At 38.5% G+C, this 16,750-nt stretch overlaps 1 protein-coding gene and 1 long non-coding RNA gene across 2 annotated transcripts; both read right to left on the bottom strand.

Annotated features, from left to right (window-relative positions):
- Positions 1-578: 578 nt before the first annotated feature.
- LOC111393028 lies at positions 579-2,524 on the bottom strand. Its single transcript, XM_023018430.1, has 3 exons — positions 1,006-2,524; positions 701-885; positions 579-647 (listed from the first exon to the last, which is right to left on the bottom strand). The coding sequence occupies exons 1-3, from the start codon at positions 2,522-2,524 to the stop codon at positions 579-581; spliced, it is 1,773 nt and encodes a 590-aa protein (XP_022874198.1).
- A 12,200-nt stretch (positions 2,525-14,724) lies between these two features.
- On the bottom strand, positions 14,725-16,235 carry LOC111394076. The gene is made up of 2 exons (XR_002702546.1): positions 15,808-16,235; positions 14,725-15,098 (listed from the first exon to the last, which is right to left on the bottom strand). It is a non-coding gene; the product is annotated as an uncharacterized LOC111394076 (long non-coding RNA).
- Between the last annotated feature and the right edge of the window lie 515 nt (positions 16,236-16,750).

Genomic DNA, 16,750 nt, shown 5'->3' on the forward strand with positions numbered 1-16,750 from the left:
TCCCTCCATTTCTTTATCACTATATATACCTACCTTCTCTCTCACAGGTAGTAAAAAGAGTCAGCAAGAAGATGGAGGGGACTGTATGCAGATGTGGGTTCCCAGTGCAGATGAAGATCTCGTGGACGAACTTGAACCCGGGAAGAAGATTTCTCACTTGTCCTCGAAGGCAAGATGTGGGTGGATGCACCTTCTTTATGTGGTGTGACCCTCCGATGTGTGAGAGATTGAAGGAACTGATTCCTGGTCTATTACGAGCTAGGAGGGAAATGGAAGCTGAAATCGACACCCTTCAAGCAACAATACCAAATGTGTGGAAGATCTGGCACTTCGGCTTTGTGTGTGGAGTGTTTGCAAAATGGGTTTGTTCCTAGGTATGTAAGGTCAAATTGTAGGATTTTAGTTTTTGTTCCAGAAATTTGAGCTTAGGGTTTCGAAATGGAGCCATGTGCTAGATGTTGTAAAATGCATATGTAAAAAAGGAAAATTTATGTTGTACATTTTGACTGGAAATTTAACGATATTTTCCTGGCCTCTATTTCAAATGTGAAATTAAAAGAGCATATTACACTTCAAACTTATCTGAAGAAGGTGCACCATAGGTACCAAACCTTATAGCGATTCGCAGAATCAGTACCAAACCTTTTCTAATGATTTCAAACAGAGTACCAAATCTTTAAAAACATTGCAGTAAAGGTACCAAACGTTTGATAATACGTTCATAGAAAGTATCAAACATTCTCATATATTTCATAATCGCCTGCACATCAGATCTTACGAATACAATTTCAGAAACCAACGGCGAAAAGCAGAAACATAATGCAAGATATTCGACATCAACATTATCATCACATTGAATAATTTCATCAAAAATTCCAGTTACATCTACAAAATAAACAGCATTGGAAGCATATATTTCCAGTTCAGTTTACAAAAAACCACAGCATTTTCCCAAAAAGGTAACTATACAAGAGAAACCACATGATGTTCAAGATTGCGATCCACTATGCTTGGACTTCTTTGTCTGTGACTTGGAGGTTTGTGTTGAATGTGCTTTTCTCTTCCCCTTTGTTGATCTGGTATGTGTATCTTCTTGTGTGGTTGGTTGAGACTGTTGCTGTGAACTATCTTTACCAGGCAGTGCCTCCTTACAGCTTCTTTTGTTATATCCAGACCCTCCACAGCGTTTACACGTCATCTTCATGCTAGTCCTTCCCATCTTCACGCCTGTAGGTGGCTCTGCCTGTGACCTCTTCCTCAATTTTTTGGGTCTACCAGCCTGTTTTCTCTTCTGAGGTTGAGTGAGAGGATGCTTTCCCAATTCTGGCCACAATTCAGGCCCTGACATCGGGTGGATCACTGGGGAGTAACATTTCAGGTATGTCTCCTTGCTATACCATGGGTCGATGTACTCATATATGCCAATATTCCTTGAAAGCATGCCTGATATTGCATGGGGACATGGTATTCCAGTGAGCTGCCATTTTCTGCAAGCACATGCATGTTCTGTCAAGTCAACGCTCCACCTCAAACCATCTCTGTTGCTTATCTCAAATTTCTGGTTGCCTGCATAGTCTGCCTTCAAGTACCTTGCCTCAGACTTAACCTTCTCAATGATTTTCACAATTCTTGGCCCGAATGCATGATCCCACCTCTCTGTCGCTTCCCTTTTTGCATTCATCCTTATCATTTGCTGATGCCGAATTTTCTCTAGCATGGAGATGATGGGCCTGTCTCTGGCAACAACAATGGAAGAGTTGAATGCCTCACACAAATTATTAAGAAGAATATCACATCTTGAATGCTCTTCAAAATGGGATCTAGTCCACTGGGAAGGAGGTTTTTCAAGGAACCAGTTGTAAGCCTCTTCACTTATATCTTTTAACTCATTCATTGCACTCTTCCACTCCGACACTGTTGTTGCCCTTGCTGCAGTCCAAAATAAGTTCTTAAGTGCCAGACCTTTGTGTGCCAAGGTGAAATTGCTATAGAGAGGTCTAGCACAACACCTATGCTCCGCTCCTTCACAGTATTGACTTATGGAATCCACCAAACCCTTTTGTTTGTCGGAAATGAATGTCCAAGCTCGAGGGTTGTGCATCCCTATGTCACCAACCAACAATTCTATGAACCATTGCCAGTTTGTTTTGTTCTCTACATCCACAACTGCCCATGCTAACGGGAACATACAATTCTCACCATCAATGCCAACAGCTGCCAACAACTGTCCACCTTCTGCAGATTTTAAGAAGCATCCATCCAACCCAACAACTGGCCTGCCCCCAGCCTTAAACCCTTCCTTACAAGCCCCTATGCAGATGTACAATCTCTTAAAAGTATGTCCCGAACCTTCGATTTGGACTGTACTGCCTGGATTTGTTCTCTTCAATTCCTCACCATAATCCCATAAAATTTTGTACTGCTCAGCTACAATCCCATTAATAACTTCTGCACATTTCGATCTTGTCCTATAGAACTGATGCTTTGAAATCTCATATATGCAGTCCTCTTTCACAGTCTCCATAAAACTACTCATTGGAATGTTTGGATCAGACCTAAATTTTCTCACGTACTTCTTTGCCAGAAAACCTGAATTAAACCTTCTATTTTACCACACCATGGTACATGTGTGCTCATCTACAAATGTGTTAATTCTAAGACTCTTGTCGGGTTGTTGGTACGCATACAAAACCCAAGGACAATTATCTTGACACCGAACTCTCAACTGTGTCCTCATATTTTTCACGTATCTCAGTTGCCTGGAATTTTTGACTGAGTATTGAACTACTGCATTCCTTAGAATCTTGACGTCGTCGAATTTCATCCCTGGCAGAAATGAATTAAACTAGAATACATTATCATCCAAATGAATTAAACCAGAATTGAATTACACAGAACAGTGGACATTACCTAGCTTGAACTGTGGATCTTCCATATCAGTTGCAGGGTTAAACCAGCACACATTCTTCCTTCAGACAGATGATCCCTCAGCCTCGGTATCACTGGGTAAGCTTCTAAGCTCACTGGAGTCTTCGTATTCTATTCCAGATTCTTCCCCAGCAGCTGCCTCCCCTTCCTGCACATCCCTTACGCCTTCCTGCTCACCACTTGCACCAATGTCAAAACATTCACTCAACCTGAAATATGTGTTTTCATCATTATCTTCCACAGCAATATTTTCTTCCTGCTCGTACTCCGAGTCAGTGAATTCCTCTCCCAAAATACCCTCCTCATATTCATCATCCAGCTCAGGACCTTCACCAAACTCCACATCAGTTTCAGCAACCTGCACATCTGGTTCGGCATCATGCAACTCATGTTCAACAGCTTGCGCCTCTTGTTCAGCAGCATGTAGCTCCTGTTGAGCCTGCTGCTGTGGTCCAGAAGCATGCACATCAATTTCAGCAGGTTGCACCTCTGCTTCGACATCATGTTCAGCAGCCTGCACCTCTTGTTCAGCAGCATGCAGCTCCTGCTGAGCCTGCTGTTGTGGTTCAGCGTCATGCAGCTCATGTTCAGACCTCAACTGTGGTTCAACATCATGTGGTTTCTCTAGTTCAGCAGCATGCACTTCTGATTCATGTGAGTCTACTTCAACCCCTATAAAATCAACCTCTGTATACTCATGCTCTGTTCCATGCACTGTATAAACTTCCTCTTCATCTGCTTCCATGTCATCCACTTCATCAACTACATACACGTCATCACCTTCTACTGATTCATCAAAAATCTCAATTGCATAACATGGTTGCTGCTCATTCAATGCTTCACTAGACTTTTGAACTTCACCAACTCCTCACCAGTCTCACAATCAAACACTCGAACATCTTTCTGTTCTATTTCATACCAAGGCAACTCCAAAACCTCAACTACATGCAAGCAATACAGTTCAGCTGTCCTATTATCACCAAGTCACTTCACTAAATTCATGAAATCTGAGTCTTTAACCAACCAAAATGAACCTTCACTCATTCTTTTCTTCTCCATCTTGTATAGATATCTAATTCTATCAGAATATCCTAACATCTTCACGGCATTGTCCAAAAGAAATCTATTGAAGAAATCAGGGTCGATATAGTCTATATAACTTATTTTCCTATGCTCATACACAAAATTTGCTCATACACAAAATTTCTCATCTTCTGCAATAAAATTCCACCATGATGAAGCCGTATGCTGAAGTACTTTGAATTTTTCCCTTAAAAAACACCGAAAAAAAGGAAGTTAAGCCCTAGCCCTTTTCAGTTCAAGCAACGATCATGTGCAGAAAAGATACTACACAAGCATTACGCTCTAATACACCAAATCACTTGAAATTTTTGAATTCCCCAGTACGTGAGCACAATCAAACAGGGGAACTTTAGAATCATACAACTTCACACCGTAAATCGAAAACACGGGAAGACACTTACCATACACGGGTTGGGGAAGAGAGCCTCGAATGTGGGCTGCAATTTCCGCTGGATGTTCGTCTTCTTCGAAGTTCGTTTCGTCTTCTTCGTGGGTTTTGGTAGGTTCCATAGTGGATGGTGAGTGGAAGGAAGTTGCAACGGACGTGTTTGATGTTGAGGAGGGAAATGTGTGTAATGACCATGTTGCCCTTCACTTATTTGAGGAAAATTCTTGAAATTATCATTAAAGGGGTCAACTGACGGTTTTGGTGGTCAAACAGATGGAAACCGTCATTTTGGACTGGCCCCACACATTTTTTAAAGGTTTGGTATCTCCGGTGGCACAAACTAATGGTTTGGGCAAAGTTTGCTAATAAACGAAAGGTTTGGTACCTAGGCTGCAATTTTCCCTGCATTTTACCGCCTACGTAGAGGCCTCCAAATATGGTATCCACCTAATGAATAGGGGCCTCTTCTTGTGCGTGGTGGTTTCTACGATGCCTTTGTCCTTCTCTGGGCCTCCCACGTCATGTTCCCTTAGGCGGGGGATACATTCCACTGGTGAGGAACGGCCTCCTCATGCCTAGGTGCCTGGTCATTCCTAGGTGGGGGCCTGTTTGTCCGTGGCGATTCATTCCTCCTGTCTTAAAGGTGTTCTCGCCGATTGCGATATGCATACTCTCGACGGAGGTGTCATGACCATATGAGCGGTGGTACGTACAATAGTCGGGGGGTTCTGGTTTGGCCTATTCCTAGGCCACGAGCTATGCCCTCGGCCTCTTCTTCTACGGGGGGCTCGTTGTAAGGTTCCTGCTTGCTAGTCGGTGGTAGTTGGGTTGACATCTTCATATGCCAAAGTTGGGACTACGTTCAAAGTGGTTGTGGCAAGTGCTTGCCCTGAATTTCCATTACCAGGTGGGTTCATCTGGTATATCATCAAGTGGGAGGTCGGTACCCTGGCGCGCTGTCTCTATTGAGATGGGAGGCCTTTGCTGGCTCGATTTCGTTGTTCAATCAACTCCTCATTGATTATGTCCCGCCTCATCATTTTCAGCAAAGCATCGTAGGTGGTGGGATCTTGGTTTTGCACATCTCTCCAAAACAGATTGTTTATATTCAGACCTTTCCTCAATGTTGATAAAGCCTCACGATCAGTGACTTGCACGCAATACGTCATTTCATCAGTAAAGCAGGATAGAAAGCTCTTTAGGGACTTCCTGTTCACCTGTCTCATGTCCTGAAGGAGCTGGATAGGGGCTTCTTTCTCTTTCCTCATCGCGAATCTTTCCAGAAAAGTGTTCTTGAATTCTGACCAACTCTTTATGTTCCTAGGTGGCAGCCGACTATACCAAATTTCGACCGCTCCACTAAGTGTCAAGTAGAAAGCCCTACATTTCACAGCTGGGGTGGCGCCTTTAAGGCTCATATAAGTTTTATAAGTACTTAGGTATTTTTCTGGATCATCTCTCCCATCGTACTTTGATATTTTGGGCATCACATAGTGGCTCAGAACCTGGGCACTTCTTAGTTCCTTTGAAAATGGCATATTTTCATCATCGTCGTCCAAGTCACAGGACTTCTGCTGCTCACCTGAGTCATTGTCCTCATCGACTTCGTACCTGGGTGGCTAATGAGAGGGTCCAGCTTGGGTTCTAGCCTCCTCTTCCCTCCGTTGGCGCCCATTTTTAGACGGGACAGCACGGGGGGCATTTTCATGCCTTTCTTTCGATTGATGAGTCATTGGAGGTGGGCTGTGGTCTGCTCCGAGGCTCGTGTTGCTGATGCTATTGCCTTCATGTCGGTTCTACGAGACTGATTCTGTCAAAGACACCGTTAGACTTCCTTGGTCTTTATTTTGGCTCATATGTTGGTGGAAAGTTGTCTTGGTTATACCGGGCCTCTGTGGGTGGGCCTTCATCATAGTTGGAGAAAATATCAACTTCCACCTCCCTTTCCATGGGGCTTTCACCTCAACTGTATTATAGTGTTACAGCCCCCTCTGGCTTTGGACTTCCTCATTTTATTAGTAATGTCTTTGGGGTACATAGGGAGGAATAGGGAAGCCTCCCTGGCTCTGTATTTGGGCCATGAGTTTCCTCATGGCCATGTTTTGGCTAGTAATGTCCCTTATATTTGCGGCCATGGTGGTCATCTCTCTTGACAATTGAGTGTCCATTCGCATGCCACCTCTTTTGTGGTGGTGATGAGGTCGATGCCGAATTGCCGGGCAGTTGTCGGTGGGGGCATTCCAACATTTTTCCTTACCCTCCTAAGAGGGTACATCTTCGTCTGAACTTATTCTTTCGTGTTTGAACTCCAAATTGTTGAAAAGTTATGGGGCTTCCGCTTGTTCTTTTTCAAGAACAAATCCTTTTTTCAAGGGGGATGCCTGAATGTTCTTCTTTTAGTAGGCTTTTCCACACGGTTACTGGTGGTTATGGTATAGATTCCCACAGATGGCATCAATTTGTTGACCCCAAACACTGCCAACAGATATTGGACCCATCCACGCACACGTGAGCCCAGTCCAACACGCTAAGACATGTGAACGATCTCAAATAGACAGATCAAGGGTGTGAGAGCGACTCAAAAGTGCGGGACGAGAACGTTCGAAATTCGGCAAGATGTTTACATAACGATTGTACAATAATTACCAATCGATCTTTGTCGAATGCGAGTATGAATTTGTACAGTATTGTATTGTATTGCAAGACGGTAAACATGTCGTTCTATAAAGTGTATTGAGAGAGCAAAGAATATATAATCTCACTTCGTGTACTGAATCTTGCATTATCCCTGTAAGAGATGCATGGGGGAGTATTTATAGTATTACAAGTTAGATCGTGGCCCTCGGTTGGGAGCACACATGGTCTTAACTCGTAAGTTTACATGTCAAATCATAGATATCGCACTTGATTTTCTAGCCTGCTACATATTTATTAATCGATGGCTTCGCCGCTATGTTGACAAGACATGACACTTGTACTATATGATGAGTGTCCCATTAGTCAATCAGGAAGGATCCTTGTGTAAGACCGAATCTCTGGGATGGAGTGTTGCTTAGGGGCTCCAGACCTCGGAGAAGATGGACCTCGGAGTGAAGGGCCTCGGCAAGAAGAACAACCTTGACATATTCACTTTGGCATCAGCATTTGAGCCACGTCGTGATTGTTGTTTAAGTATGCTGGTCTATTTTTGTTGGCCTGGGGACCTCGACTATGATGCCACGTGGTTCGACATAAGTGGGCCATGGGCCCCTATGGGTTGGCCAAGTGTGACAACACGTAATAGTATGAATTTCACAAAGGAAAATAAACAATAATTATTTGTTATGTATTTTTGGGCATACCTCAAAATTTTTATGACATAAAGAATTTATTGGTTGTGTAGGACTCTAGCGATAAAATGACTTTTAGCTTGTTGTGTTGGGTTTGCAACCTAAAATAGGTCTAGGGTTTCGTGATTTGGAGAAGTGATCTTGAAGAGATCAAAATTATGGACCGGGAAGAAATGTCGTCACATTTTCGCTAACATACCGGGTAAAAAATTCGCCTACTACTTGAAATGTGACAATGAACCAAACTCATATGAAATTTTAGTTAAATTCGATTGGAAACTCTCCAAGGAAAAATCACATGAAATTTTAGTCAAATTTGATTCGAAATGTGTCATTGAACCAAACTCATGTCAAATTTAACTGGAAACGTACTAACGAAGAAAATCCTTGTGAAATTTTAGTCGAATTTCACTTGAAAAATGCACCAATTAATCAAACCCATATGAAATTTTAGTCAAATTTTATTGGGAACGGGCCAACGAAGACACCCGCATGATATTTTAGTCAAATTTGATTTGAAATGTGTCGATGAACCAAACTCATGTGAAATTTTAGTCAAATTCCATAGGAAACGGGCCATGAATGAAATTTTAGTCGAATTTGATTCGAAATATGTCATTAAGCAAAACTCATGTGAAATTTTAGTCAAATTCAAATGGAAACGCGCCAGCGAAAAAACCACATGAAATTTAAGTCAAGTTTGATTCGGAATATGTCATTGAACCAAACTCATGTAAAATTATGACCGTTCGAGCAGTAGGCGAATTGTTTGCCTAGTTTCCATCTTTTAGGTTACTTCTAGGGTTTTGACACTGGCCTATAAATGTTAGACTCTTCATTCAGTTTAGAAATGCTGAGATTGCTGTAACAATTTTATTTTTTTCTCCATTGGTTATTGAATAAAATACTCGTTTCTCTGCCGATCTATTTTAATCCTATTTTTTGTGCGCGATCTATTGGGTAATTTCCTTCAAAGTCAAAAACTGGAGAATTTTTATTGCAAATAATAAAAGGTAGTTGTTGTATAGAAGAGTTCTAGTTAAAATTGAGAGTAGATTCCTTGCATAATTTGGTCCCCAATTTATAGTCGATTTTAGAGTCTTGCACATGAAGAAATCCTTGTTGAGTTAAAAGTCTTGTTTGAGTTTAAATTAAATTCTTCTGCGTGGTTATTGATCCTATAAATAGTAGATGTATTTTATTATTTTGGGTTTGACTAGAGAGTTGATCTGAGAGGAAAATATTGTGAGCCTAACATTTTGAGACTTTTCATACATTGGGTAAAAAAGTAGATGTGGTAAAGCTCGAGTTTATTTTTTCCTTTGTAATACTTGGGAATTGGGTTGGTGACTAAAATTATATATGATTGTAACAATTTTTTATAAAGTGAAAAGTTTTGACGGTTTGTTTAATTTGAGTGTTATATTATTTATTTTTCCTTGTTTTCTAATATTCTTTTGAACAACAAAAGATCTTTCGGGTCTAAAGAAGTAAAATGAATCGGCATAAAAATTTCCAACGAGTGGTATTAGAGCGTTAGGCGGTTCGAAGTATTGGAGCAACAGAAAAATATGTCGTCGTTGAAATATGACATGGAGAAATTTGATAGGAGAATTAATTTTAGCTTGTGGCAAGTACAAGTTAGGAATTTATTGATTTCAGCTAGATTGCACAATGTTTTGAAAGGTAAACCAACTAAGAGTTCTGGCAAGGAAGCTGAATCCAGTATGAGCGATGAAAATTAGGAAGAGTTAGATTTGAAGGCTATAAGCATGATACGTCTCTGTCTGACTAAAAATGTTCTTGCAAATATTCATTGGATATCTACTGAAAATAAACTATAAGAGAAGCTAAAAGAACCATATCAAACAAAGAGCCTCTCAAATCGGCTGTACCCGAAGGAGCAATTTCATTCATTGTGCATGGACGCAGGTACGAAAATCTCAGACCATCTAAGTGTTCTCAATTGAATTGTGAACTAGAGGCTATTGGAGTGAAGATAGATGATTAGGATAAGGTAATATGGCTCATCTGGTCTTTTTCGTCTATCTATGAAATATCAAGTCAATCTTGATGTATGGAAAGAAAACTGTGAGTTTCACATAAGTGACAAGCAACTTGATCTTAGAAGAAAGAAGATTAGGAGGACAGAATACTTCATCTGACAATACGGTGCTTATGATTGAAAAAGGGAAGAAGGGCAACTCCATGAAGAAGAAAGTAACTTGTTAGAGCTCCAATCAGATTGGCCACGTAAAAAGAAATTGTCCAAAAGATGAAGTAGGGTCGGCTAGCTACTTCGGGTCGAACAATACGTCTCTCTTGGCCGAAGAGGATGTAGATGTGGCGCTGTAAAGTAAGATGAGAACATCCTCATGGCATGCTGTCATGATAGATGATATGTTCTTTATGGCACGGGTTAGCATATTTGCACATAGCATTGACTAACATTTGATGCAAGGTGTGTAGATATGTGGTGGTGTTGTGATGTCGATGGCTGATGAGCTCTCTAGAAAAGTCAGTGGGGCAGTTGTACCATAACTATCAGCAAGATTGCTTCAACGTGTAGCTGATGAAATAATCGGAGTTTGCAAATAATTCTGAGTGGTCATACTCATATGGTGGAATATGGGACAATTAAAGTGTGTCAAAAGCTTGCCTGTTTTTTTCAAGTACTGTGATTAAAAGTTGTAAAAGAGATGACAAGATTTTGACTCATTTTCAGCAAGATGGAGATTGTTAGGTAATTGTCTCAAAAGTCAAAAGTTGAAGGACTTCTATTGCAAATAATAAAATTTAGTTATTGTATGAAAGACATCTAATTAAAATTGAGAGCAGAATTTGGTCCCCAATTTACAGTCAATTTCGAAGTTTTGCACATGAATGAATCTTTGTTGAGTTAAAGGAGTCTTGTTTGAGTTTAAATTAAACTTTTCTACTTGGTTATTGATCCTATAAATAGTGGATGTATTACATTATTTTGGGTGTGGCTAGAGAGTTGAACTGAGAGGAAAATATTGTGAGCTTAGCATCTTGAGACTTTTCGTACATTGGGTAGAAAAGTAGGCATGGTAAATCTCAAGTTTATTGTTTTCTTTGTAATACTTGGGGATTGGGTTAGTGAGTGAAATTATATATGATTGTAACGATTTTTTATATAGTGAAAAACTTTGACGGTTCATTTAATTTGAGTATCATATTTATTTCCTTGTTTGCTTATATTCTCTTGAACAACAAAAGATCCTGTGAGTACATAAAAATAAAAGAAATTGGCATAAAATTCCTAACACGGTCATATACTTCATATTAGATGATATAGCCTCCTACATCTGCAACAAGTTATATCAAAGTTGTTCTGCTTTCAATAAAGTAGTTTCGGATTTAGTCTAAATTCTAAAAAATAGAGATTGTTGTTAGAATTTATCTGTTAAGCTTTAGTTAATCAAAACAAATAAACAATATTGCTAGACCAACCGAAATAGGTGACCGAATCGTTGACCTGCTGAGGTGGAAATGGGGTCAATAATTAAGAAAGAAAACGCCAAATTCTTTTGTTATTTAAAATATATTTTCGTACACAATAAAGGTAGAAATCAGGCTCATCACATGCAGACCCATTTCCCATTATCTTTACCTCATTCAACTCGCCATTTTAGTCCCATTTTTCTTCCAGATTTCCCCCGTCATTTGTTCTCCATTTTCAGTCGGGTTTTGGACACACACTTCACATCTACAAATAGATCATTCCCTCTACAGCTCCATCATTTGATCTTCACTTTCATCAATGACGAGAAAAGGTAAAACCTATGATTTCTTGAAAATTATTTTGGTGTTAAGTTTTATAAATTTTGGGGTAAAATGTGAAGTATGATGTCTGTTAAAATCTATATTTTTTTGAGATTTCTTGTAAGTTATGTTGGTTTTAAGTTCCAAATCTAAATTTTGGGGTAAAATCTGAGGTAGGATATAGCCCTAAATCTGTTTGTTTTTATTTTTAAATATGAAATTTAATTTTAATGTGAACTCTGAAATTTATTTCAAAATGTGAAAGTAATTTTAAATTTTGAAGTCTAAAGTTAAGTAGAAACATGATTGTGGGAATTAGTTGGCTTTGCTAATTTTTGGAAGAATTCATGAGAGAATGATGACTACTAATTTTTTATTTTTATTTTAAGTAAAAGCATGATAATGAGCACTTTGTTAGAGGCAGGATGTACTGATAATAAAAGTTCATTTGGCTTCTTTCGTAGGAAAATAAATTTGTGCCAACGTCAAATCTATTATGTTGGTGGAGTCCGATGACGAGAATGATATTGTCAATACTAAATCATTGGGTGATGATGCAACAGGAGGGGATAGTGTAATTGTGCATGAGGTGGGCATGAAGTTCAAGGACGAAAATGAAATATTTGAATTTTATAAAAGATATGCATACGACATGGGTTTTTTAAAGAGAAAAAGAAATTCCAAAAAGGATGATGATGGAGTTCTACGATATGTTACATTTATTTGTAGTTGTGAAGGGAAAAAAAAGCTATAACACAAGCGTTTTTCTAAAGCTACAGGCTACTATGCAGAGTGAATGTAAAGCCAGACTGACCGCATATTTAGATATTAATGGAATATTGCGAATAACAAAGTACTTCTCGATCACAATCATAGAACATGTCCTTCAAAGTTTAGACTGTATCGATGCACCAGAGAATTAAGTGCACAGGTAAAACATCAGCTTGAAGTAAATGACGTTGCAGAAATACTACTGCACAAAAGTTTCAACTCTACAGTTGTTGAAGTAGGTGGATATGAGAATATGGCCTACATTGAGAAGTACTGTCGAAACTATGTTGAACAATTTTGGAGGTTAACACTTGGAAAGGATAATGTCGTGGCAATAAAGTCATATTTTTCGACTATGCAAGCACGGTGCTCAGGGTTTTACTTTAGTATTGATTTGGAAGAAGAGTTGCATGTGAAGAATATTTTCTGAACAGATAATAGGAGTCGACAGGCATGTATAGAGTTTGGCGATGTTATCACATTTGATACCACATATCAAACAAACAAGTATGATATGCCGTTTGCTCCTTTTTTTTTGGAGTGAACCATCATGGACAGTCGACACTCCTCGGATATGGGCTCATATCAAATGAGGATACTGATTCATTTGTGTGGATTTTTCGAACATGGATGCAGTGCATGAATGGCCAAACTCCCAATGGGATAATTACCGATCAGGACAGGAAAATGCAAAATGTAATTCAGATCGTGTTTCCCAATACGAAGTACAGTTGGTGTTTGTGGCACATATTGAAAAGTTGTTGAAGAAGTTTGGATTTCACGTTCATAAAACTTCGATCTTTTCCACTGTACACAGATTGGTTTATGATTCTCAATTTATTGAAGAATTTGAAAAGGTTGACTAGAGATGATAGAAACATATAATTTGCATACAATAGATGGTTGTCAGGTCTTTTTGAGAATAGATCTTGTTAGGTTCCTTGCTATTTGAGAACCACTTTTTTGGGCGGGGATGTCAACAACTTAAAGAAGTGAGAGTATGAATGTATTTTTTGATGGATATGTTCATTCAAAGACCTCTTTAAAGCAATTTGTTGAACAATATAAACGAACATTGAGAAATAAGGTCGGGAAAAAGTTTCAAGCAGATTTCAAGTCCTTCTCACAAATGGTACCTTGTGTAACTAGGTATGACAGTGTACACGATATCGAAATTCAGGGAAGTTCAAGAGGAGTTCGCTGACAAAGTTTATTGCGACCTCATATCTGTTAACGAGGAATGTTTGGGGACGACATACGAGGTACATGAAGATGTCATGCATGATCATCATTGCAAGAAAAAAACATTCTTTGTGTCATTATCAAGTGACAAAAGTGAAATTATTTGCAGCTACCACTCGTTCAAGTTTCGCGAAATTCTATGTAGGCATCCGATCACAGTACTGATATGTAGTGGTGTTCAATCACTACCAGATATATACATTTTACAAAGATAGTGGAGAGATGTTATTAGATCCCACACGAGGGTTGCAGTGAACTACGCTGGGTTGGTTAGTACCCGAGCATAGTTGATGTACGACAAGATGGTTAAATCGTTTGCTACATTGACGAACCTCACTTGTGATGATGATGCAAAATCTAGTTCCATATTAGAATGGATCAAATCTCCATGTAAACAGATGGCCACATTGAGGTCAGGTTTCGGGAGTACTGCCATGTCCAATCGTATTACTCGTTTAGCATCGGGGAATGTAGCAGCGGACGATATGGGTAGTGAATGCGTTAGCATTCGAGATCTAAAATGTACAAAGTGAAAGGGCACTCCGAATGTAGTTCAAATAATGTGAAGGTATGTTGCATTATTCGGGTACCATATTATTTTTTTTGTCTATTTTTAACATGTGTGAATAAGAATAAAGTTCGTGTTTCAAATATTGTGATACAGGCGGGTAGCAGTACAAACAAAGGGAAGAACCCCAACGGCCGCCAAAGTAACTTCGGAAATAGTGCTACTATTTTTTAGATAACCCATCCATCACAATATTCAATGCCAGTACCGTTGTCATGCTCATAGCTCGTAGTGGTTAGTGCATTTACACGATTACATTTCCTTTAAGCAGAAGAATATGACTGATAAGTTAGATTCATTTTCAATGTAGGGTGCAAACTAAAGCGTTGGGTTTTCACAACACTTACAATCGTCATCTTCAATCCCCCTAGGATGGTTGAGGTAATGATCGGGTTTGTTTTAAATAGTTGACGTTACATCGTACTTTGTGGATTGCGTAATAATTTTCATGATGTACATGTCATAAAATGTCCTACTACGTTCCATATGTTTTGGACAATTGCACAAATTCCTTAATCACAAGAACAACTGACATTTCTAGACTCCTGATTCAATAAATAAAAGCTTTGTACTAAAGAAATTTGGGCATGATAGATTAAATGTTTAACCATAGAAAAAAAGGAGCCTAGTTTTAAATGACAAAGTGTTATAGAATAGGAATGCAACTACTACCATATACACATAGGAAATAAAGTCTTAATACAAAAACTATAATTACAAAACGAAATTACTTTACTACTACATTCCAAAGAAACTACGACATCCATCAAATGCATAAGTAAAATAAGGTCATTACATTTAATTATTACAACACATTCATGCCCCTTTCCTTTCTTATCTCCGTCCGCATTTGCTCTTCCTTTGTGTATTGTCACATTAAAAGAAATATTCACATCTTGTTGATCAGATTATTAGCATCGTGATTGAAACATGGCAAATAGTTCTTCACCTCCTTCGTTCGTCATATGATTCTTTGTTCGTTCGTCATATGATTCTTCACCTCCTTTAAAAAACAATGAAAAATCATGTAATAGCTACCTCAACATTGAGTAGAATTATTTAGTCCAATTGTACCACTTGAATTCCCCATGCATAATTTCACAAATAAATTAGACACGGTCATAGGACAAAAAGATGTGGATGGAAGGTCCACATTGTACTTACCAGGAATGCACTATCCAATTCATGCCAAAATATTGAAGTGAAGAGCATTCTTATACCTAAATCATGATTTTAACTTCTTTTCTTTTCTGCTGTAACGGTTGTGTCCAATTCTGTTCAATACAGCAAACATACCTATATAGTTATGTAGTTGATTAATTACCAATAGTTTCACTGCTTGGGATGGGGAAGGTCGATAGTTGATATAAATTGGCAGAACAACATACTCTAAGCACATTAATTTTTTCATACATGTAAATCAGAAAACTGAAACTACACTATTTGCATAATCACACTTGCAATTCTATACTATCACAAAAAATCCTAGTCAAAACTTTAAAAGCAGATCCATCCAAAAGTCGACAAATTCTTTAGGAAAAAAAAATCAAAATTTAAGGAAACGGGAAAAAATAAAAAATAAAAATCTCAAGACTTCATCATTAAACAAGCATATGACGACTGAAACAGGAAAAGGAAAAAAAAAATGGAAACTTCGAATCAAAATAGGGAAAAGAAAAAACGAAAAAAATCTCAGCATTATTCGAACTTACTTTATGTAGATGTATGACGAATGGAGAGGTTGGATCCTTCTAGTGCAGCTACTAACGCAGCGTTGTCGGCGTTGAACAAACGATTTGAGATTAGGTGCGGCGCTATGGAACCTACTGAGGTGCTCTGGAGGAAGAATACAACTGTTGTGGAAAATAGGGTTTAGGAAAAGAAATATAGGAAAATGGGTCTGCACGTGAGCCTGATTTCTACCTCTATGGCGTACAAAAATATATTTTAAATAACAAAAGAATTTGGCATTTTCTTTTTTAATTATTGGCCCCAGTTCCACCTAAGCAGGTCAAGGATTCGGTCACCTATTTCGGTTGGTCTAGCATTATTGATTTCGGCATTATTGAAGTTTTCTAAATCTTTTTCTCGTATCTTTATTTCTGGATACATTTAGTTCTTTCTAGAGTATTTTATACATTCTTTGTATAGCGAGTTGAGTTGTATAAATATGAATTATAATTTGTAGTTCAAGTGATTTTATGTATGAATATATGTTGAGACATAACTATATAGGTATGTATGAATTATAATTTGTAGTTCAAGTGATTTTATGTATGAATATATGTTGAGACATAACTATATAGGTATGTTTGCTGATTTTATGTATGAATATATGTACAGCAACGAAGAGATTTTATCTAAAATCTCATAAGTATTACATTAATGATGAGTTGAAATAGTCACCACATTTTTCAGCATCTCTCGAGACTTAGTAGGGTCTGTAAGAGCCATGAATTTGAACTCCCATTGCATCAAGAATTTTGCCTCAGGTATAGGCCCTATGTTCACAGGGCCAGTACAGGGCACTCACATGTCCTTGTATTGGGTTGGGGGGTGGGTGATTATTAAAAAAAAAAAAAAAAATCTCCCACCCCCACGGATTGTGAGTATTCTCCTGTACAGTAAGCAGAACTCTTGCATCAATGTGCCTTA

Source organism: Olea europaea, chromosome 4 (genome assembly GCF_002742605.1).
Source record: "Olea europaea var. sylvestris chromosome 4, O_europaea_v1, whole genome shotgun sequence".
Taxonomy (NCBI): Eukaryota; Viridiplantae; Streptophyta; class Magnoliopsida; order Lamiales; family Oleaceae; genus Olea; species Olea europaea.

What these genes read in the sequence shown, in the direction of transcription:
- LOC111393028 (XM_023018430.1), bottom strand. Translation starts at nt 2,524, where the DNA reads ATGGAGACTGTGAAAGAGGACTGCATATATGAGATTTCAAAGCATCAG. An exon ending in GACAAAGAAGTCCAAGCATA is followed by an intron (nt 886 to 1,005) that starts GTGGATCGCAAT and finishes TTTATTTTGTAG; the next exon opens with ATGTAACTGGAATTTTTGAT. An exon ending in AACGTATTATCAAACGTTTG is followed by an intron (nt 648 to 700) that starts GTACCTTTACTG and finishes TGAAATCATTAG; the next exon opens with AAAAGGTTTGGTACTGATTC.